At 47.3% G+C, this 22,137-nt stretch overlaps 1 protein-coding gene across 1 annotated transcript; it reads right to left on the bottom strand.

The window, feature by feature from the left end:
• Window positions 1-375: 375 nt before the first annotated feature.
• VGLL1 (vestigial like family member 1) lies at window positions 376-20,294 on the bottom strand. Its single transcript, XM_030845001.3, has 4 exons — window positions 20,093-20,294; window positions 8,519-8,938; window positions 6,914-6,973; window positions 376-517 (listed from the first exon to the last, which is right to left on the bottom strand). Exons 1-4 carry the CDS (start codon window positions 20,292-20,294, stop codon window positions 474-476), a joined length of 726 nt encoding a protein of 241 aa, XP_030700861.2. The 3' UTR covers window positions 376-473.
• Between the last annotated feature and the right edge of the window lie 1,843 nt (window positions 20,295-22,137).

Genomic DNA, 22,137 nt, shown 5'->3' with positions numbered 1-22,137 from the left:
ATTTCCATTTTGCTTTTTGTAGAGGCAAGAGGGAAGATGGAAATAGTCTGGTTAAGGCTAGAAAGTGTCAGGCTGTTCCTGGAACCTCTATTCAGTTCGAAGAGTGGGACAACCCCATCGGGTACCACGCCATCAGTCTTGATGTGGAAGACCCAGCTGATGGAGGGTAAGGCGGCTGATTTCTAAGTAGGAGGGCAGTGGGTGCAGGGGGTGTGAGCCTCTATGCTCCCCACCGCGGAACATCTCTTTTAACCATCTTATATGCTGAAAAAGTTAAAAAAAAAAAACCTAATGTGGGGCATAGGTGCCAAGGAAAAGTATAGAATTTCAGGGAGAACAGAAACTTGCTTTGGACTCAGTGCTCTTTTGTGGCAGAAAGAGATAAGGACGGCGATGTCTCTAGACCCTCTGGATTCTCAGTAGAAAAACATAAGCAGGTTTGGAAAAAGGAATTCTCTTCTTTAAACCGGAGTTCAGTAAAAGAACAGATCTTTTCTTCTCTCTGGAGACTGGCTTTCTGAAAAATAGGATAAGCATGATGAGGAAAGAAGCCAGCTTGGGGTCCAAGGAGCCCAGGTTTGAATTCTGACCTACCTCACCACTCCTAGCTGTGTGACCTTGGGCAAGTTGCCTAGCCTATCTGAGCCCCACTTTCCTCAACTGGTAAATGGGAATACTAATGATACCTACCTCCTACATGAGTTACACACATGTAAAGCCCTTAGAACAGTGTGTGGCACAGATATGTTCAATAAATATTAGCTCTTATTTTGTTAAAGAGGCAGTGCCTTTATAGGGAGTAGAATTATTGTGGGGTCATGCTGCAGGTTAGATTAGTGGGTAAGACCAAGGACAGAGAAAGCTGACGCTGACACTTACCTTGACTTTGGGCAAGTGACTTAACCTCCCTAAAGCTCCATGTTCTCATCTGTGAATGAGGATCTAAACAGTACCCGTGATGTGGGGAGCTATTGGTTCTTCTTTTGCCTCACTTCCATGGCTCTTGTCATTCTCCTCACCTTCTAATGATCTTTACTTCATGCCACTTCAGCCAGCCATTTGCCCTGGTCACACGCCAGACCTCATCATGGCCTACACAGGTAGCATCCTTGCCCTCTCAATTTCGAACATCCGCTCTCCAACCACCATGTCCCAATGTCATTGGCTTACGTAGTCTTATCACCGCATTTTATATAACCTCATCCTCCAATCCATCAACCTCCACTACCCGGCACCTCCCATCTGCCTCCATTTCCTTCTTTGAGCAGCTTACACGCCATGGTCCCTTGTTCCAATCACTCGCTTGCAAATACCCTCAACTCCTTTTCCTCTTTCTCCACCCATCGCACTCACTCATCAAAATCTCAACCCTGGATGAACCTCACCGTTTGCCTTCTCTGCATTACACTAACCCAACAGCACTGGCAAAAGTCACCCAAGCCTGTTTCCACTTAAACTGGTGATCTCAGCCTTCATAGTTGACTGAGAAGAGAGAAATCGTGTAATTAGTACATTTCAGACTCCCCACAAACAAGCCTGCAAATCTACTTGCATCTGTGTCCTTATTCTCCTTCTTTTGTCTGCTTTCAATGGCAGAAGGTCCCCTCCTCTTAGCAAATGTCAGTACTTCCACATGTCCCTTTCAAAACTTCTCAGTGTGGGGAGGGGGAAGGGTAAGCTGTGACAAAGCGAGATAGTGGCACGGACATATATACACTACCAAATGTAAAATAGATAGCTAGTGGGAAGCAGCTGCTTAGCACAGGGAGATCAGCTCGGTGCTTTGTGACCACCTAGAGGGGTGGGATAGGGAGGGTGGGAGGGAGAGAGACGCAAGAGGGGAGAGATATGGGAACATATGTATATGTATAACTGATTCACTTTGTTACAAAGCAGAAACTAACACACCATTGTAAAGCAATTATACTCCAATAAAGATGTAAAAAAAAAATTAAAAAAAAAATTTTAAAAAAACTTCTCAGTGACTTCAACCACGAATTTATCCTCATCCTCCTGTCATCCATCTCTTCATTTTGTATAGGCTGTAATATTTGCCTTCTTTAAAAAAAAAAGACCCACTCCACTCCACTAGTCTCCGTAGCTACCACCTTATTTCTGTTCACCCCCCTCAATGCTAAGCTCTCCGAGAAGCTACTGGCATTTACTGTCTCCACTTTCTCATCTCCCATTCCCTCTTCAACCCACCCAACCTCGCTTCCGTCCACACGCTATAACGAAAACTGCTCTTAACTAGGTTATCAAAATCTTTGATGCCACATCCAATAGAAATTTCCCTGGTCTTCTCTTATTTGATCTCTCGGAAGCCTTTGCCACAGTTGATCATGCTCTCTGGAACTTTCTCCTCTCTGAGTTTCTGTAACACCTCACGCTCCTGGCTCTCCTCCCACCCAGGGACTGCTTCTTCTCAGTATCATCTTCTGGGTCCTTATGTCCTCAACTTGTAAATATTGGCACACTCCAAGACTCTGCCCTCTGCCCTTCTCTCTTCTCTGCCTGGGTGATCATTCAATGGCTTTCAATGTCATTTTATACTGAACAATCTCAGAAGTTTATCCAGACTCCCCTCTTGAACTCCACACTTACATACACAACTGTTGAAGAGGGATATCCGCTTGCCTGTCTTGTAGGCACCCAGACTGAACGTGGTCAGAGTTTTGTTCTCCTACAGTCTTCCTCATTTCCATACATATATCCACCCAGTTGCTCAAGCAGGAAACCGAAGAGCTAACCCCCCTCAAATAGATCTCAAATGCATTAACTTCATTTGGCCTCCACTGCTGCCATCTGATCCAGGCTACCATCCTATGCTTCTGGCCTCCTAACTGGTCTTTTTGTTCTCATCCCTTTCTCCAGTCAATCCTCTCCACAGCAGGTTTCTGCACCCTTATTAAGTGCAAACTGGGGGCTTCCCTGGTGGCGCAGTGGTTAAGAATCCGCCTGCCAATGCAGGGGACACGGGTTCGAGCCCTGGTCCGGGAAGATCCCACATGCCTCGGACCAACTAGCCTGCGAGCCACAACTACTGAGCCTGTGCTCTAGAGCCTGTGAGCCACAACTATTGAGCCTGCGTGCCACAACTACTGAAGCCCGTGCGCCTAGAGCCCATGCTCCACAACAAGAGAAGCCACTGCAATGAGAAACCCGCGCACCGCAAGGAAGAGCAGCCCCCCCCTCGCCGCAACTAGAGAAAGCCAGAGCGCAGCAATGAAGACCCAGCGCAGCCAAAAATAAATAAATAAAATATGTAAAAATACTTAAAATAAATAAATAAATGCAAATTGGCTCACACTTCAAACCCTTCCATGGCTCACTGGGTCACTTAGAAGAGAAAATCCAACCTCCCACCATGACCCAGAAGGCCCTGTGTCAGCCGGCCCCAGTCGACCTCTCCAGGCTGGGCTCTGGCCCGTTCCTCACTCACTTCCGGGCCTGGGCAGGGCAGCTCCCTCCATCCCCACTCCAGCTCTTCCTAAAGCTCACTCCATCCCTCACTTCATTCGGGTCCCTGCTTGCACATCACTTCCACACAGAAGCCTCCCTTGACCACTTTATCCAAAGTTGGCCTCCATCTTTCTCTATTTCAACACTTGGTATGCTTCCTTCATACTTACCGTAACTTGCAAATATTTTGTTTTGTCTTCTTTATTGTTTTTTTGATGGAGTCTACCTTCCCCACTAGACTATTAACTCTCTGGGGAGCAGGGACCAAGACAGTTTTATACACTATGAGATTTATATATGTAAATAAAAGAGCACCGTGTCTGGCAAATAGCAATGTCAATATTATTATTACCTGTAAAAACTGAAGAAATGTACAAGGAATCAGTGTCTATTTGTACAGATTAAAAAAATCAAATTCACTAAAAATTTCGGCACCGCAGTTTTGGGGAGTCCCCTCCGGAAAGGTCTCTCCAACTAACTACCCTTCCAGCAGATCGCTCTTCTCTCCACAAGGTCTCTGCCTCATGGGTGTGGGACACCTGCATGAGGGGACTAGGCCATATTGGAGGGGAAGGAGGGGACTCGGCCTTCCTTCCTTCCTTTGACAAATATTTATCTGGGGTCTCACAGAGGAAATCTTTCAGAACTACCAAAATCCTTCCTGAAAGTTTCATCCAGCTCACTTCAAAATCAGGTTAATATATGGGAATTCCCTGGTGGTCCAGTGGTTAGGACTCAGCGCTTTCACTGCCAGGGCCTGGGTTTAATCCCTGGTCGGGGTACTAAGATTTCACAAGGCGCGTGGGCAAAAACAAAAAACAAACCCCCCCAAAAAAACCAAGCCCCCACCCAAATCAGGTCAATACAAAATATATCAAGAATCAAACATATAAAGAGGCGACCAAGTCCCACGCCAAAGCTACCAACCAGGAAGTGATGGCACAGAATCTGGGCATTTCACGAGCTCCCCTGTGGTTCTCAGCACCAGGCAAGATGGAGAAACTGGCAGTGTGCTCTCTTAAGAGCATGGGTTTTGAAGGGGTTTCCTGGTCCTTTTATCCACCTAGGGAGTCACCCCACTTCCCCGTCCCCACGCCCTGCTGCCTCCTCTGCCCAAAGCCACAGCTGCAGCTTGGCCAATGGGGATGGGGGCTATTGGCATAGCCAGGTACCCATTCCCCACCTCCTGTCAACTGCTCTCTGCATGGAAGGCTCATCCCCTTGGCCCTTTCTCAAGGTAATACTGCTCCTTTGCATGCTTTCCAAGTCTTCTGCACCCACTCCTCTTATTCCAGGATGGTGTCCTGGCCACAGATGGACAGTGAACCCATATACAGTGAAACAACCGTACCAGTTGCTAATCTTCACTGTTGTACACTTGATTTAAGTTGGAATTGTTTTGATGATTTATGTTTCGTGTAATTTTCGATGCTGATCATTGTAGGACACGGCAAGAGCAGAGAGAGAATACCTCTGCTGCCTGCTGCTGTGTGATCTTAAGGCGAGTAAGGCCTTTCACCTGTTTGAGACTCAGTCCCCTCATCTATAAAATGGGCATATTCATTCCTTCATTCAGTCAGTCAATCCCTATTTACTGGCTACCTCTCGTATAAGGCACCTAGGATGTCCTCATACCCGTATCTCAAGGTCGTTGTGGGGACTGAGCGGGATGCAGTGTGTGGGATCTGCCTCACAGCCATCACCCACAGGTGGTGCTGCTGTTAATTTGGGCCTGTGAACAACGGAAATCATCAAGTTTTTAGTAATTCTAAGGCTTATAATTTTTAAATGTATAAACTCTTAACAAGTACTTAGGAGACTTGATAACCCTGATATCATTCATTAGAAGGCCAGCAGAGCTCATCCCCTCAGGCAGAGCCTTCCATGAAGCCTGACAAAGCCGCGCTACCTTAAATCTCCCTCCCCACCTGGGCACCGCCAGTTCCTCCCTGAGGGTGATTTGCGCCTTGCTTGTTTCTGTTTTACAAAATGGTGTCAAACAAAATTAATTTGTACTCTGTTGGCAGATAGATTTTTACCATTTCCTTTTTCGATGTTCTTTTATTGTTTCCAGCACCTGTGCACTCATTCATCTGACCTCTGCACTGCCGCAGGTGCTCAGGATGGGGCGGTTCACCCCTCAAAGCCTCGGCCCTCAAGGACCGAACATCCTAGGGAGGCCTATATATCGTGCTCACCCTCACTCCACACCAAACTGTAAAGTGCCTGAGATCTGGGGCCGTGGTGGCAGCTCTTCCCTTGATGCCTCTCAAACACACAGCACGAGAACAGCTGAAGGCACACAGGATGCCCTCCCGAAAGGCACTTTTTGCTGCCTTATGTTGTGCCGGGCTCACTGGAGCTAATTCCCATTAGAATGTAAATTCTAAGCATTTACATATATTATTTCAATTAATCCTCACAGAAGCCTGATGAGGTGGGCATTATTTTAATCATCATTTTATAAATGAAGCCACTGAGGTATGGACAGGTGAAGAAACGTGGCTAAGTTCCTAAAGCTAGTAAGTAATGAAGCTGGATTCGACACCAGGTCACGAAAATCCTCATGTCAACCCCTGAGACTGTCCTCATTTGACATCACTTTCAAATTGAGCGTGGGCCCAGACAGACTCCTAGCCTTTGGTATCAGGTGGCATTTTCTCTGACTGCAGAGTCCCGGGGTGGCCCTATGTTCTAGGCTGAAAACTGAACATCTGGGAAAGAGCAGGCTAGCCCTCATGAATTTGTTCATTTTCCTGCGTCACCTTGGTTATCTCACTTAAATCCAGCGCAAAGAACTCAGTAGAGTTGCTTTTATAGCCAAATTAGAAAATAGGCAAGACGTTTTACAAGATACCAAGTGCACGGGCTCTTTGAGACCAAAATGAAACCTATTCTAGGGATGAAAATACTAAGTAGAAATGGGGGTCATTTCAATTGCTGGAGATCCTGGGTTTGTTTTTTTTTTTTTTTTGAGTTACTGAAAAAACTTTATTCACAGAGCAAGTGTGAAAATGTCTTTTTATTGGTATTAAAAGGGAATTTTAAGGCTGTAATACCAGCTCTTTATTCCTTAAAGGGAAGCAGTTACTATAATGATGTACTTGGAGCCACACGGCTAGTTAGCACCTTCCCTCTTCATTGGGGAACCATGAAGTCTATTATGTTCCCTCAGGAGGGCAGTTTTCCATGAGAAATTGCTACATTTGTAAAGAACATATTGACCATGATGAAAAGATTTTATCCACATCTACACGATGATGACAAAATTGGACATGACTAAAAGGTTTGGGCAGCCCAATTCTCAGGAACAAAAACTAGAAACAAATGTCATGATACCCATAAAAATGCCTTGATGTGTCTGTCGAGCGTGGGAGATCCTGGTTTTTATGCTACAAGCTTGTTCTCAGGATACAGAGACATGTTATCAAAGGCAGAAGCAGATACTTACTTTCAACTGCAAGGCTGGAGCTGGCAGGTCCACCATCAGGGGGGAAATAGATTTTCTTACCTAGGAAAATAGAAAACATGATTGGGAATGAAATCGGGGACTGGGTTAGAAAGTGCCCAGAAGCCCCCCAGGGAACCCCAAATCGCCTGGTCCTCAATTTATAGACACCTGACATTTTATCAGTTGCTACAAAAACAGAGAAGCTTCTGTTTTGAAGGCCCTGTGGGTTTTGTTCCCATGTTACAGGCAATGTTTCTGATCAAGGGCCACTGACTTCCTCAACAGATCCTGGACCATCGGTCACCAATTAATCCGACAGATATCTGCATTAGTAGGAGAGTCTGAAGAGTTGGTAGCAGTCGAGACTTTAGCGATCAACATTTGTTTGAGAATGTGTCTAGAACTTTCAGGAATTGGATAATGCCTGCATGGTGGCTTTGCCATGATGTGCCTGGCATATAGTAGATGCTCACTAAATCTTTGCTGAATTGGACTTGAACTGCACGGGCTTGTTATGTTTGGGAGGTGATGATTTGAGCCATCTGTGTTCTAACCATCTGTTGAGACAGGGCTCTGCTGTGTGTGTGCACAAGCATATATACACAGTTGGCCTCATCTGTCCCTCTGAATCCAGCAGGAGCAGATTTTTGAAAAAGAGGACTAGGGTGGGAATCCTCATAGGTTTCCCAAGCATGACATTTTTATGATTTACTCTTTAGGTACATTCCTAATCAAACTGTGGGAATGATGGAGTGGTATTTTAATGGGAAATTGGTTTTCGACATTAGGATGGAGCACAGCACCTGACCTGGGTAGGGCTAGACTGAACAGGCCCTTTGTGTAATATATATACTTGGTTCGGAAGTAAAAGCAGCTTCTAGCAATTTCTTTCAGGCATGGAACGCTAGAACCAGATACGTATGGACCAGGGAGCTGGAAAGAAAATTCATCTAGGGTACAGAAAGCCAGAGGATTAAATATCTGTCAGGTGAGTGAGTAAATGAAATGGTGAATGAGCCTTAAGGATGCTTTCATTTGTGGAGGGGTGTGGGTCTGGGAGCAGAAGCCCCAGACAGTCAGGCACCATGACGCTCTCCAGGCAGCAAGGGGGCTGCCTCCAGTCACTTTGAATTTTAATGTGTGGAGCAGATGGATGGTATAGATGGCCCTTGTTCTTGCCTAGGGGTCTGGCATTATTGCAAGTTGCCAACCTGTTTGGAGGATAGAGTTTTGAGCCTGTAGGTATATCCCTGAGTTCTGTCTTACAAATGGATTATTTAGCAGCTCACAGTGAGGTGAATGCAGGACCCTAAGATTTTAGGCAGCAGCCCATTTTTCTAGGGTAAGTCCAAGTCAGCAGACCAGGGTGAATACTCTGAGCCAAGTGCATCTGTCTGGCTATCTATGCAACCCTTTAGTCGTTAAACGGTGACTATCGACGCAGCCTAGTGAAGACAGATGGAACTTAAGCAAAACATTCTATCCCTCAGAAGCCCTGTAGCTGGAGTGGCAGCAAGTCGTCCTCACATCCCATCTCACGCCAACTCACTCTCAACCACAACCAATCAGAGGCAATCCTCCAAGCATCTGGAGGCATTTCCTTACTGTGGGCTGAGCCGGAAGGCAGGTTGAAGAGCAATCCCATGCTTCCAGCCGTCTGGGCAGAGTTGCCATCCTCCCACGAGGCAGATTCCTGAGGATGGGTTAGGCATCTCTCTGGCTGGAGGAGACTTAGGAGGGGCTCATACTTCCCATCAGGCTGGGTCTCTGGAACCGAGTGCCCAGTGGAAAAGGCATGAGGGTAGCCAAGCTCTGGGAAGCTGGAGCTGGCGAGGGAGGAGAAATGCCTCGGCTCGCCAGGCTGAATGGAAGGGCTCCCGGTCAGGGACACTGGATACTGATCCACAGCCATGGGACCAGATCCACTCAAGCTGCAGCTGGCGGCACCATTTGCAAAAGATACTTCCGGCTGTGGCTTTGTCCACTGAGAAGAGAAACGCCACTGATTTGGAGGCATGCCACTATCTGGGAAGGAAAGATTTAGAAGACAGTTTTATGTATTGTTTTCAAAATGGAATTAGCTTAATTTATTTCTGGTTAATATATACTATTTTTTAATTGTACAAAAAATCACTCTAAGCATAGTATCCGGAGACTGCCATTGTCTACCTTTAGGTGTACTTCTTTCTAAGATTTGTTTCTATTCATGTATGCATTGTTTTCACATCACATATTGTTTTCAAGGTCGCTTTTGCATTATTAAAATATCGCAGACATCCTCCCAGAGCAAAGAATAGAGCCAACACCAGCTTTTTAAATGGCTGCAGGTATCCCATCATAAGGCAGTACATCCCTTGTCCAACTAGCCCCTCAAGGAAACTTTTCTAGAAGTAGAATTACTTGGTTAAAGGTGATTGGTGTTTGTTTGTTGCCGTTGTTTGGCTTTATTTTATAGCTGGTGCTTGGAACACACCGAATAGGAGGACTCCACAGAACTTTACAAAGGGTTTAATACTTGCTTACATCACACAACTCTAGGGATTGAAACCCCACTTTCAAGAGAGGTCTGGGGCATGGGGATGTTAACAGACTGGACCAAGTTAGCCAAGCAGCTTAGCCAAGTAGGGATCTGAGCTGGAGGGATCAGTGATGGGCAGGGAAGTGGTGGCTTGAACCTCTTCCTGCGAAAGCAAAATGCTCAAGGTCAAGCAGCAACTCAGTTTCTTCTTGCAAAGTTCTTGTGGACAAGCTAGTGGGGATGGAGTCTCCTTTGGTCTCAGAGACACTGGTTCAAATTGCGCCTCTAACAGCTGCTGAATCAGAGTTCTCGAAGAGTCTCGGGCAGCCCATGACATGGACGGGCGTTTTCCCCATTCTCAACACCCACTCAGGAGGAGGGGCGGAGGGAGAGAGCGAACTCTGGCAGATGGCGCTTAAAGCCTGGAGGTTCTTATCTATCCAAGATAATGCAGAGGGCGCGTGGGTGTGGCTGTCAGGCCCCCCCCCCCTCCTCCTGCACCTGTCCCAGTGCCCCTGAATGTTCAATTTGCCTGGATTTTGTCTGAGAGGTCAGCCCAGTGATACTGGAGTGTCCCACCCACCACCACAGCAAAACAAGCCCTAACCTACACGGCACAGATACTCTGCCCAACTTTTCCCAGCGTTCACGAGAGATGGGCGATGGGTGGCTACTTTTAATGAAGCCAAGGGCAAGGAAGCACATGAAGATTTGTTCCTGGGGATGGATGTTACTTTTGAAAACTGTTATCTGCGGGCTAGTAGCAATTCAGGGCGCTGTGTAGCACAAACAGTGATTAAGCTGACTTAGGCTAACCACTGTTTGTGCTTCGTATTGAATGAGGGCACAGAACATGTCCTAAGCACAAATGAGAAACAGTGCGTGGCCTCTGATAACTGGGCAGTTTCCATCTGAACTGGCTTCACAGATCTCATGCACAGGACCTAGGTTTTGAACACTTGAAAAGTGGAAGGCAAGGCCCCAGCGTGTTTTGAATATTTTTAAAAACTGCTTCCCTTCCAGAATTCTCTGAGTGAAACGTTAAGGGGAGTGGGTGGCGCGCCTCTGGCCAAGGTCACACTTGGTCACTGAGTGCACCAGAGCACAGTTTGGCTGGAGTATGTGGCCCAATCCTGAATTCACAGCAACCCAATGGTGGGCCTTGGGTGGCCTGGGGAAAGCACCTGGCCAGAGCAGGCTTGGGTGCGGTGTCCCGTGGAGCAGAGACCCTAGATTTTGGTGGGCCTCTTTCCCAGGCTGCTTGGGCAAACAGCTTCCAACAACCACGGCCATATATCCTGGGGGCCGCTGGAGTGGCTCCCGGTTGCCACCGCTAGAAGTGGCCCTGGTGACACTTCCTTACCCAAGATCCCCCTCTTAGTTACTTGGGAGATGAGAGGGAGCCCTAGGGAAGACTCTGCTGCCTTCTCAAACCCCAACCTACACTAATGAACGGAGAGCGGGCAAGGAGCTCTTTGGGGACACTTAGGGAAGGCTGGATTTTTCTCATTCTTTTTCTTTTCCTTCAAGGTGACACTAGGCAGTGTTTGTGAAATGTTAACCACCTCCTATCTTGTGATGTCTTGAAGTGGATGCGGCTTTAGTCTTTTTTTTTTAATTAAAGTATAATTGGCTTACAATATTATTTTAGTTTCAGGTGTATCTTTAGAGATTATACTCCATACAAAGTTACTCTAAAATATCGCCTATAGTCCCTGAGCTGTATATTACATCCTTGTAACTTATTTATTTTGTACCTAGTAGCTTGTACCTCTTAATACCTTTCTCCTATTTTGCCCCTCCCCCTCCCTCCCAGGCTGGATTTTTCTTTCAGTAGGAATACAAAAGGCTTCCATCCCCTCTACTCCAACTCTGAACATGTAGCCCCAGCCTCTTAGTCCCATCCATGCCTCTAGCATTCCTGAGGCCTCTGGTCCTAAGACCAGGTCCTGTTCAGAGAGCGCAAGTCTCCATTTCCCACCCTGCCCTTTTAGGGTGAAAATAGCTAGCTATTCTCTGGCATCCTAAGCAAACCCAGAGGCACCACCCATGCCACCCATAGACACTGCTGAGAACCCCAGAACCTTCTAGAAAACACCTCCAGGCATCAGAGTTTGCTTCCACCCCAGAGGACCCTCCCTCCACTCTATCCTTGCGTGGTGGTCCCGTCTCCCGTTCCAGACTAGTTTCTGGACACACCAACTTCAATGTCACCCCCTCAGAGAGGCTCTCCCTGAGCTGCCAATGTCCAGGGTGTTAGCCTGCTACTCTGTGACTATGCCCTGCTTACCGCTCCGTGGCATAAGCCTAACCTGTGATTCCATTCCCTCCTGCCCTCCTTCCCTCACTATTGGTCCTCCCCACTAGCCAGTAAGCTCTAAGAGGACTGAGATCCCTTCTCTTTTGTTCACCATCACATACTCAGGAACTTGCACAGTGCCTGGCACAGAGTGGGCCCTGACTAAACGTTACTGTAATGAAGGCACACCCACGTGTGTGCCCTCACACGTGCACAGGCATACTGGCGCGCACACACACACACATGCACACACACAGTCCCCACTAAATCCTTCTCTGTGGACAAGAGCAGCACGCAGAAGGTCTAAGAGCACAGACTTTGAGGCCAGACAGGCTGGGAGTCCAATCACAGCTCTGCCACCTCCTATATGTGTGACACCGAGCATGTCCCCTCCTGTCTCAGAGCCTCTTGGGGCTGTCGTGAGATGGAAGGGGACAATACATGTAAAGCGTTTGGCATGGTGCCCGGGACCTAGTAGGCACTCAAGAAGTGAGAGCTGTTGCTGTGGTTACTATTAGTATTATTTTGGTTTAGAAACACAGTGTAGGCTCACATTCACGGGTTTCTCCCCTGGTCTGCAACACTCCACAGAATCAACCAGGAAAAGCAAATTGGTAATGCATGAGGCCTGAGGAGCCTCCTTGCCCTCAGTCAGCACAGAAGGGAGGGCAGGAAAGGACAAAGCCAAGGCGTCTGGGAAGCAGTGGCAGCCGCAGCGCTTCGGGGCTGACGTGGAGGATGGAGTAGGTATTGGCTATGAGAGAGATTTCAGAAGCCTTGGTTTGGTGTGTACATTCCCAGAAATAATCCATCAGAGGTGGGCAGGAACCACTGTACATCTAGAAGAGCTTTTGTTTATTGAGCACTTACTATGGGCCAGGCTCTTTATCTAGCATTCTGGATGCGTCTCCCGTGAGATTCACAGGAAGCCAGATGAGAAAATAGTGGTTAAACGAACTCGCCTAAGGCCACACATAGCCAGCAGGTATAGAGCTGGCTGATTCTCAGCCTCAGACTTCATTCACTGGTTCTGTCTCCCATAATTGCAAGAATGCAGCGAGCCTGCACTTTCACACACTCCTGTGGCTGGACAGGGGGCAGATGGGCATAACATTTCTGGGAGCAATTTGTCAGTAGCTATCGAAACCCTAAAATTTGAGTGGACTCTGATGCAGTCATTCTACTTACAGCCATTTATTTTAAGAATATAAGCAATGATGCCTGCAAAAATTGAGCTACAAGGATATTCGATGTGATATTTACCTATAGTGAAAGACTGGCAACAATCTAAATGTCTGAAAATTTTAATAGATCTGGTACATCTATAAAAAGGATACTCTTGAGCCATAAAATGATGTTGTAGTAGAACATGTAATGGCAATAAAGATACATATGGCTTATTGTCGGTTAAAAAACCAAGTTACAAGCCATGATGTGCAAAATGATGTTAGGTTGTAAAACTTAGTATGTGCACATAGATGCACATGTGGTTTTGTGTCCTGAATGCTTCTGTGTTTTCTAAAGTTTCAAAACTTGACACATTATTTTTGTGATTAGAAAAATTTAGTTAAGTAAAAATTTATGAACCCACTTGACTCAGTGAACCTGTCACAGCTGTGAAATAATTGTCCGATTACCTTCCACCCATCTTTTCCTCCTTCTTTGTCCCCCGTCTCCACCTTTAATATAAATGCTGTTTTATGATGAAGTTGAAGCCGAGATCCCTCTGAACACACACACATATCTTGCCCCACGAAGGTCCCAACTTTGACCTGCCTGATTCATTCATCCCAGAAACAAAGAGGATATTCTTTGTATTAGCCGATGGCTGAAATAACACCAGAGGCAGAGACAGCTTATGGGGGACAGTCCTGTTCCAGGGCACCCAGTTCAGGGGGGTGGGTCCTATTCAGTCCCACCCCCTCCTTCATGGCCTCCTGCCTGGATTACCTAGTCTTTTGCTGATTATCCAGGTTCCCTTTCCCAACTGAAAATAGGAGATTAAACATAGAAAGTGTACTAGTATTTTGGAAGTAGCTAAGAGCTCAGTATCTGGAATCAAATGATCTGGCTGTGAACAGCTGCCCCTTACTAGCTGTGGAATCTTGGACAAGTCATTTGCCTCTCTGAGCCTCAGTTTTCTTACCGGGAAAATGGGCATGGTGAGAATTAACCAATAGGTTGGTCTGAAGATTCAGTAAGATTAATTCACGTGACAGCCCCTAGCAAAGGGTCTGGCACACAGGAAGTGCTCAATAAATATTAGTCATTATTAACATTATTAGTGAGAGTCCTAATAGGCATTAACTCTCTGGCTGGGGTGCCATCAGGGTCTACAAAGGCAACACAGTGGAATAGTCAAGAGACTGATTCTGGAGTCTGACTGACCTGGGCTTCAATCTCTATCACTCACTGGGCTGTGTGACCCATCCCATCACTTACCCTCTCTGGGCTTCAATCTCTATCACTCACTGGGCTGTGTGACCCATCCCATCACTTACCCTCTCTGGGATGCAGTTTCCTCCTCTGTAAAGTGAAGCTATTAATACCCATTGTAAAGTGGTTTTGTGAAGAACAGCGCGCATGTAGGAAAATGCACAAGTATAAGTGTGCAGCTGGGGGTAAAAATTTTTCACAAACTGGGTGATGAGTACCCAGATCAAGGAACAGATTATGACAGTCACTCCAGAAGCCTTCCTCAGCCCCCTTTCCCATCACTAAACCCCTCCAAATATAACCCCTCTCCTGTCTCCTAACACCATAGATTCTGTTTACCCAGCTTTGACCCTTATCAATTGTAGTGGATTTAAAGGACTGAAGTGAATGCAGTTACAGCACAGCACCTGGCACCCAGTGTGGCTCCCTGTAAGTTAGTGCAGAGTCCTCTCCCTCATTGGGAAGGAAGACACGAAGTCATCAGGGTTCACAGGGGCCATAAACAACTAGCATGACTTTTCCTCATGTAGATATTCACACTAAAACAGAAACCCAAGACACGGAAGCAACCTAAATGTGCATGGACAGAGAAATGGATAAAGAAGATGAGACACACACACACACACACACACACACAAATGGAATATTACTCAGCCATAAAAAAGAACGAAATAATGCCATTTGCAGCAACATGGATGGACCTAGAGATTATCATACTAAATGAAGTAAGTCAGAGAAAGACAACTTTCATATGCTATCACTTATATGTAGAATCTAAAAAATGATACAAATGAACTTATTTACAAAACAGAAACAGACTCACAGACTTAGAAAACAAACTTATGGTTACCAGAGGGGAAAAGGGGGGAGGGATAAATTAGGAGTTTGGGATTAACAGATACACACTTCCATATATAAAACAGATAAAAAACAAGGTCCCACTGTATAGCACAGGGAACTCTATGAACTATATTCAATATCTTGTAAGAATCTATATAAGGGAAAAGAATCTGAAAAAGAATAGATCCATATATATGTATAACTGAATCACTTTGCTATACACCTCAAACTAATACAACATTGTAAATCAACTATACTTCAATTTAAAAAAATTTTTTTAAATAAAAAAGAAAGAAAGGAAGGAAGGAAGGAAGGAAGGAAGGAAGGAAGGAAGAAACCCAGCGTTTCTTCCCCACCCCGACTGGATTCTGGAGGGGGCAAGAGAAGGAGACTGGCTATAAAAGACCTCTGAGGGCTCAGGCTGTACGTATACCTTCTTCTCAGCAGCCCTTGAGCATGTTGCCAGGCCTAGGGCTGGGCTCGAGGCTGGGATAGGAAGAATACAGGGTGGTAGTGTACCAGAACCGTGATCCCAGAAATAGTAACTTCTGAAGCTTCTCGAGTTACCTACTCTAAAATCCCCAACGTCCTTCTAAAAGGGAGATAATTCAAAGATACTTTCAGCTTGTGTTTTCTTTTCTACAAGTAGGGCCAGTATAAATTATACCTAAGTAAATAAAAAAGTACCTTTGATTTGAGAAAAGCAGCCAGGAAGTTCAATGGCATTTCCTAGCCATACGGGCCTCAGTGTTTGGGCTTTGCGTGTTTGGCCTGACAGAGCACCCTTAGAATGTGGGTGAGCCCGCCATGGGAGCCCATGAATGGAAGCCTGTTCTCCGTGTGGCTTAGCTGAGGCCTCAGTAGGGCCAGGCAGCCTGGGACTGGCCTGAAGAGGCTGAGAGGATGCTAAGGGTCAGTAACGAATTTCCCACTATTTTCGAAGCTACGAAGCTACGTGCATCTCATGTAACACTTCCAGTGAAAACAACTGGGGACCCGCCTTCTTTCAGGGGACCCTCCCCGGAGGCAGCAGAGCTTATGAGAAACTTGACTCCTAACTGCGATAAGAGAGGCCTTGAGGAAGACGGACTTTCTCCTTCATTTGTTCAAGCAGCTAGACGAACGAACATTGGCCTAGCCCCTACCACGCGCTGCGAGGGAGACACATCTTCACAGTCCCGGGATCTGTGAGACTCTCACACGGAAAATGCAACAACCCAGAAGGTAGGTGGAGAAGAAAGCCGCCTCTCTGTTTGGCCTGGGAAGGCTGGCTTGGGCAAGATATAAGGCCATGTCCAAGTTCCCTTGGCGGGCAGGGGCTTCACAGAATACAGAGCAAAGTCAGAAGGCATAAGAAACAAGGCAGCAGCCACCCAGCAGAAGCACCTGGACAACTTGGGGGCTGACGGGAGGGGCCTGCCGCTTTGATCCTGATGTTTTGAAGGTGGGCCCTCGTACCCACTGTAGCCATTCAGAAACATGCGTCAAGCCTTCACACCACCACCGCAAAAGTTAACTACCACCTACATGGCATTTACTATGTGCCCTTTGACATGCGTTATCTCATCGATTCCTTCTCTAGTTCAATACTCAGTTTTACAGATGAGGGAACGGAGGCCCAGAAAGATGAAGTGCTGTGCCCTGAGATCACGTGGCTGATCAATGGTGAAGCAGGCCCCGCCTCAGGCTGCCTGGTTCTAAAGCCATACACCAAATGAATCTCTCTCTACAGTGACTCCATAATTGACAGAATCAACACCTTGTGATCCAAGTCACAACTTCAGGGGGCTTCCCTGGTGGCGCAGTGGTTAAGAATCCGCCTGCCAATGCATGGGACACAGGTTCGAGCCCTGGTCCGGGAAGATCCCACATGCCGCGGAGCAACTAAGCCCACGTGCCACAACTACTGAGCCCCTGTGCCACAACTACTGAAGCCCACGCACCTACAGCCCGTGCTCCACAACAAGAGAAGCCACCGCCATGAGAAGCCCACGCACCGCAACGAAGACCTGATGCAGCCATAAATAAATAAATAATTTTTTTTTTAAAAAAAAGAGCTCTACAAATCACAATTTCATTCATTCACGAAATATTTATTGAGCACCTTCCATGTGTCAGACATTAGGCTGGGTACTTGGAAAACATCAGTTAACCGGTTGAGTCCCTGCTGCCACAGAATTCAGAGTCTAGGGGGTAGGAAGAGCTAAGAAACACATAAATATATAATATGCCACATGGTGACAAATGCTAAGAGAAATAAAACAGGGTAAGACAGAGAGTGACAGGGTGGGGACTTCTATTTTTTAAATAGATCGTTCAGGGAAGGCCTGTCTGAAAAGATGACATTCCAATGGAGACTTGAATGAAGAAAGGGGAAGTCATGCCCTTATCTGGGGAAAGAGCATTTCAGGAAGAGGGGAGAGGAAGTGCAAAGGGCCTGAGGCAGGACTGTACTTGTCAAGTTCTACAAAGAGAAAGGAGGCTACACTGGAGTGAGGGAGGTGGGAAGTGGTAAGATATGAGAGCAGAAAGATGACAGGGGCCCAGGCCAGGAAGGTCCCCATTAAAGACCTTGGATTTGATTCCAAGTGAGATGAGAACCTAGTGGAGGATTTCAAACAGAAAAGTCATATGGTACGACTTTCAATTTAATGGTATAGACTGAAGTGGGGCAAGGGCAGCAGCAGGGAGACTGGTGAGGAGGCTGCTGCAAAATTCCGGGGGGGGCTCCCCTGGTGGCGCAGTGGTTGAGAATCCCCTGCCGATGCAGGGGACACGGGTTCGTGCCCCGGTCCGGGAAGATCCCACATGCCGCGGAGTGGCTGGGCCCGTGAGCCACGGCCGCTGAGCCTGCGCATCCGGAGCCTGTGCTCCGGAACGGGAGAGGCCACAACAGTGAGAGGCCTGCGTACCACAAAAAAAAAAAAAAAAAAAAAAATCCGGGGCAGGCGTGTGGAGACGGCTTCGCAGACCAAGGGGACAGCAGTGGAGGTGAGGACACGTGGTCAGAGCTCGGATATATTTTGAAGGTAGAACTTACAGAATTGTTCGAAGGATTGGATGTGGTATATAAGATAAAGAGAGCAGTTAAATATGACTCTAATTAATTGGAAGGATGCAGCTGCCACTTATGGACGGAGCAGGGTGACAGGGAAACTAAGAGTTCAGCTTGGGACCTGTTTGGTTTGAGATTCCTATTAGCTCTGTGAAATGAAGGTATCAAGTAGACAGCTGTGTAGATAGGTCTGAAATCCAGTCTGGGCTAGAGATACGCGTTTGGGATTGACCAGCGCACAGGCGGTATTTATATAGATGGTATTTAACACCAAGAGACTGGAAGAGATTCCCTAGGGAGTGAGTGTAGAGAGAGAAATTGTCTGAGATCGGAGTTCTGGGGCCCTCAAATGTTTAGGAGTTGAAGCGTTGAAGAGGAGAGGACATCCAGCAAAGGAGACAGAAGGAGGGTAACCAGGAAGCCAGGAGGAAAAGCATGAGGGTGTGACATTATGGAATCCAAGTGAAGGAGGTATTTACAAGAGAGAGCAGTCGACTGCAGCAAACGTTGCTGACGATGGCTCAGCTAAGATGAGGACAGAGAAGGAACGTTTGGCTTTGGAAAGTGGAGGTCCCCGGCTAGCCTGGATAAGAGTGGTTTCAAGGAGTGTTGAGGATGAAAAACAGAGTGGAGTGGATTCAAGAGAGCAGGAGAGGAGAGGAAGAGGACGGAGAGTCCATGGACACCAGTTATAAGTCTTGCTGCAAAATGAAGCGAAGAGATGTGACAATAAGACAAGAGTTGGTTTTATCTCAGGTTGGGTTTACAAGGCGAGCAGAATAGAAGAAGTGAGGGACTATGAACTGCTGGCGCTGACAACGAAGGGATTGTAATATATCCAAGCCAAAGTGTTCAGAACTAACCCAGAGTCAAATACCCAAAGTGAGCAGACTTGTCTAGGCATGAAGAGCCTGCGGTTTTGACCCTTCCCAGGAGTCAGTTAGATCCTGTGAATCCCACTTACCGCATGTCAATTCCCCAAACAGCCATTCCTGCCGCTGCTCTAAAGCGCTCAGCACACCGTTAGACAGCACACCTCCCCGCTGTCCACCCAGCCCCTGGTGCCCAGTGTTTCCTTTAGGATCTGCTGCTGCTACACCCCCTTCCACATGTTTCCTGAAGTCCCAAGAGTCTCTGAGGAAATCACGTCACCTGACTGGAAAAGTTATTTCTGGGAGAGAAGCAAATTCTGAAAAGCTATATCAGCTAATACACCCACTCCCTGCCCAGACTGAAAGAGTCTGGCCAGCCAGGGTGTTGGCGTCTGAAAGCAGAGGTCCCACTTGGAGGCATTCAGCACGTGAGCGCGGCGCCTTTTGACATAGCTGTCTTGAAATGTGTTTTGAAAAGAAAGAATGCTTATTATTAAAAAAAAAATGACCCAAGAGCTTGCGCAATAGACACCCCTGATGCTGTTAAGGGTGGGGAGAGGTTCATTTGCCAGACAGTTCATTTGCCTCCCTCTGGCCCTGGCCCTGCTCCCCAGAGCACCCACTATTAATTGAGAGGAGGCTGGGTGTACACGCGGGGGACACGCATGCTCTTATCACAAGTCCTTTGGTGTTCCTGACCTGTCAGACAGAAGTAGTAGTAATAATAATAATAATAGTACAGATAATGGTGCTAATAATGAACAGTTGTGGCGCTCTTACTGTATACTGAGTAGTGAGCTCAGCACTTAACACGATTGAGGACATAAGGGAATAGGTGTATCAATTTGATTAAACAGCGTCCTTTTTGTTTTTTGGCCATGCCACACGGCTCACGGGGATCTTAGTTCCCCGACCAGGGATGGAACCCGTGTCCCCTGCAGTGGAAGCACAGAGTCGTTACCACTGGACCATCAGGGAATTCCCTAAACAGTGTCCATTTTCATGTGAAACTTCTGAGAAAAGGGTGTGGCTTCTCACTAGACAGTGTGATGTGCCTTCAGGAAATATACACACGTCTAACAGCATTGAGGGCATCAGAACTGGTCTTTCAGTGATAGCCCGATAGGTAATTCCAGCCCCACTCTCCCGACATGCTCACCATTCCTCAGGATCACATCTCCGCTCTGGCTGGAAGGGCTGAGTCCCTGGGGGCTCTTGACATTGCCCAGAGCTCTGGAGAAGTGTTCGTCCACTACGCTGCTGATGTCCCCTTGGAAATAGGTGAAAAGGACACAGCGGGAATTCCATTCAGTCTTGATAGGGCTTTGCATCTGGACGGAGGTCTTCCTCACTTCTTCCATCGTGACACAGGGGAGAGCTGCGGAGCAAACGCAAAATGTCACTGGTACTCTTTCCAAGCGGCTTGGCTGTAGTTTGGAGAAGCAGCGTCCTTGAGGGCGAGCAGTTTGCTCCTAAGGTTCGGGCTCTCTCACTGGGGCCCTGGGTAGCTGCGCAGCTGCTGAGTCCAGGAAACAAGACAGAGCTCTACCGAGTCCTGAAGCGACCCTCTCTTACAAATGAAAAAGATTGTCTGGGAGCATGATTAGAAGAGCATCAGGAAATGAAAAAGAAAGAGAGGGAGGGAGGGAGGGAGGGAGGAAGGGAGAGAGAGAGAGAGAGAGAGAAAAGAAAAGAAAAGAAAGAGGGAGGGAGGGAGGGAGGAGGGGGAGGGAGGGGACACCGAGACCAAAGAGTGGAGTAACTTGCCTTCTGGGGAAGTGTCTGCCTCCCGCGAAAAGCACGTGCAGATCCCCCTGAACAAGGGCACTGAGTATCCCAGTAGAGCTTGGCTAAGCAGTCCAGTGGGTACTGACAATTTCAGGTTCCCTAATAAGCACTGCTTTCCACCTTGGCGACTTCCACGCAGGAGCATCAAACACATCAAATTCTCCCTCCCCTCTGAAGCCATAATCTGTGTTCGATGGGGTCCTGCACCCACCCCCACCCCATCTTAGAAACTAGCAATTACAAACAACACCAGTTCTGAGGCCTCCAGACAGATATACTCTGCCCAGAGTCATTTAGAAAATGTCAGAGCTTTAAATCCAGGTCCAATTGACTCTGAATCCCATATTCTTTTTTTTCTTTTTTTTTTTGGTCGCGCCGCATCGCTTGCAGGATCTCAGTTCCCCAGTCAAGGATTGAACCCGGACCACGGCAGTGAAAGCCCGGAATCCTAACCACTAGGCCACCAGGGAACTCCCAGACAGATATACCCTGAAGCAAATGCAGAGAACACTTTTCACACTAATATTTTGTGGCGACATTGGGGAAAAGCGCTCTGTTCACCACGCTTCCTCTGCGCCTAGAACGGTGCCTGATTTCTAGCTTAATATTGAACAAATGCTCAACAGCCGTTGGCTAAATTGCCTTAAACTTGGCCTCCATCATTGGATTCTACCTGTGAGCTCCTTGAGGGCAGAGGCTGTCCTTTTGCACCCAGGCGGGGACCGGCACACAGTGGGCACTGGAGACAGGCCGTGGCCTTCCTTCACCAGGAAGTAACCAGTCTGGGTGCTTCGTCACCTCTGGCCATCCAATCCGACTTGCCCCGTGCTCTGGCTAAAGACACCTTGAATCTATTCTGATGCATATAATGCAAATGACTAGAGTTTAATAGCTCTTCTCCCTCTCCAGTCTCTGAGATCCTCGAGGATGGGGACCATTTCTTATTCATTTCTTTATCTCTAGCACCTAACACTTAGTAAACAATGGGCTGAGTGATGAAATGCCATTTCGTGCAGTAAAAGCACAAAGCGAGGAAGTCACACCAGTCACAGGTCAGAGGACCTGGGCTTGCCCTTGGCTGGGTGTGCGCCTTTGGGGGAAATCACAGAGCCTCTCTGGGCTTCAGATTCCTCTAGGGTAAAATGAAGAGGTTGGGGTGTATGAACTCTGCAGCCTGTTCTTTTATGGTCCCGCCAGAAGTGCCAACAGATTAGGATGAAACATTACGAGGGAATCTGGCAGTGAGCAGAGGACCCTTACTTAAAAGTTCTCCTTTCGGAATCCTAGCCTCAGTCACGGCTGGATTCTCTTGTCTCCAAAAGCCTCTGATTGAGCCCGTCAATGTTTCCCCCGGGTGACAACCATGCTAAGTAAGCATCACAGGTACTACCTGAAAAATGAATCCACTGTATCCTT

Source organism: Globicephala melas, chromosome X, assembly GCF_963455315.2.
Source record: "Globicephala melas chromosome X, mGloMel1.2, whole genome shotgun sequence".
In the NCBI taxonomy this organism is placed as follows: Eukaryota; Metazoa; Chordata; class Mammalia; order Artiodactyla; family Delphinidae; genus Globicephala; species Globicephala melas.
Note: the sequence above shows the minus strand (reverse complement) of the source record. Positions and strands in the feature narration are given on the sequence as shown.

Coding starts and splice junctions, on each gene's coding strand:
- VGLL1 (XM_030845001.3), bottom strand. CDS start 20,294: ATGGAAGAAGTGAGGAAGACCTCCGTCCAGATGCAAAGCCCTATCAAG. Junction 6,974..8,518: donor GCCTTCCGGCTCAGCCCACA/GTAAGGAAATGC, acceptor CTATTTTCCTAG/GTAAGAAAATCTATTTCCCC. Junction 518..6,913: donor CTCCAGCCTTGCAGTTGAAA/GTAAGTATCTGC, acceptor CCTATTTTTCAG/AAAGCCAGTCTCCAGAGAGA.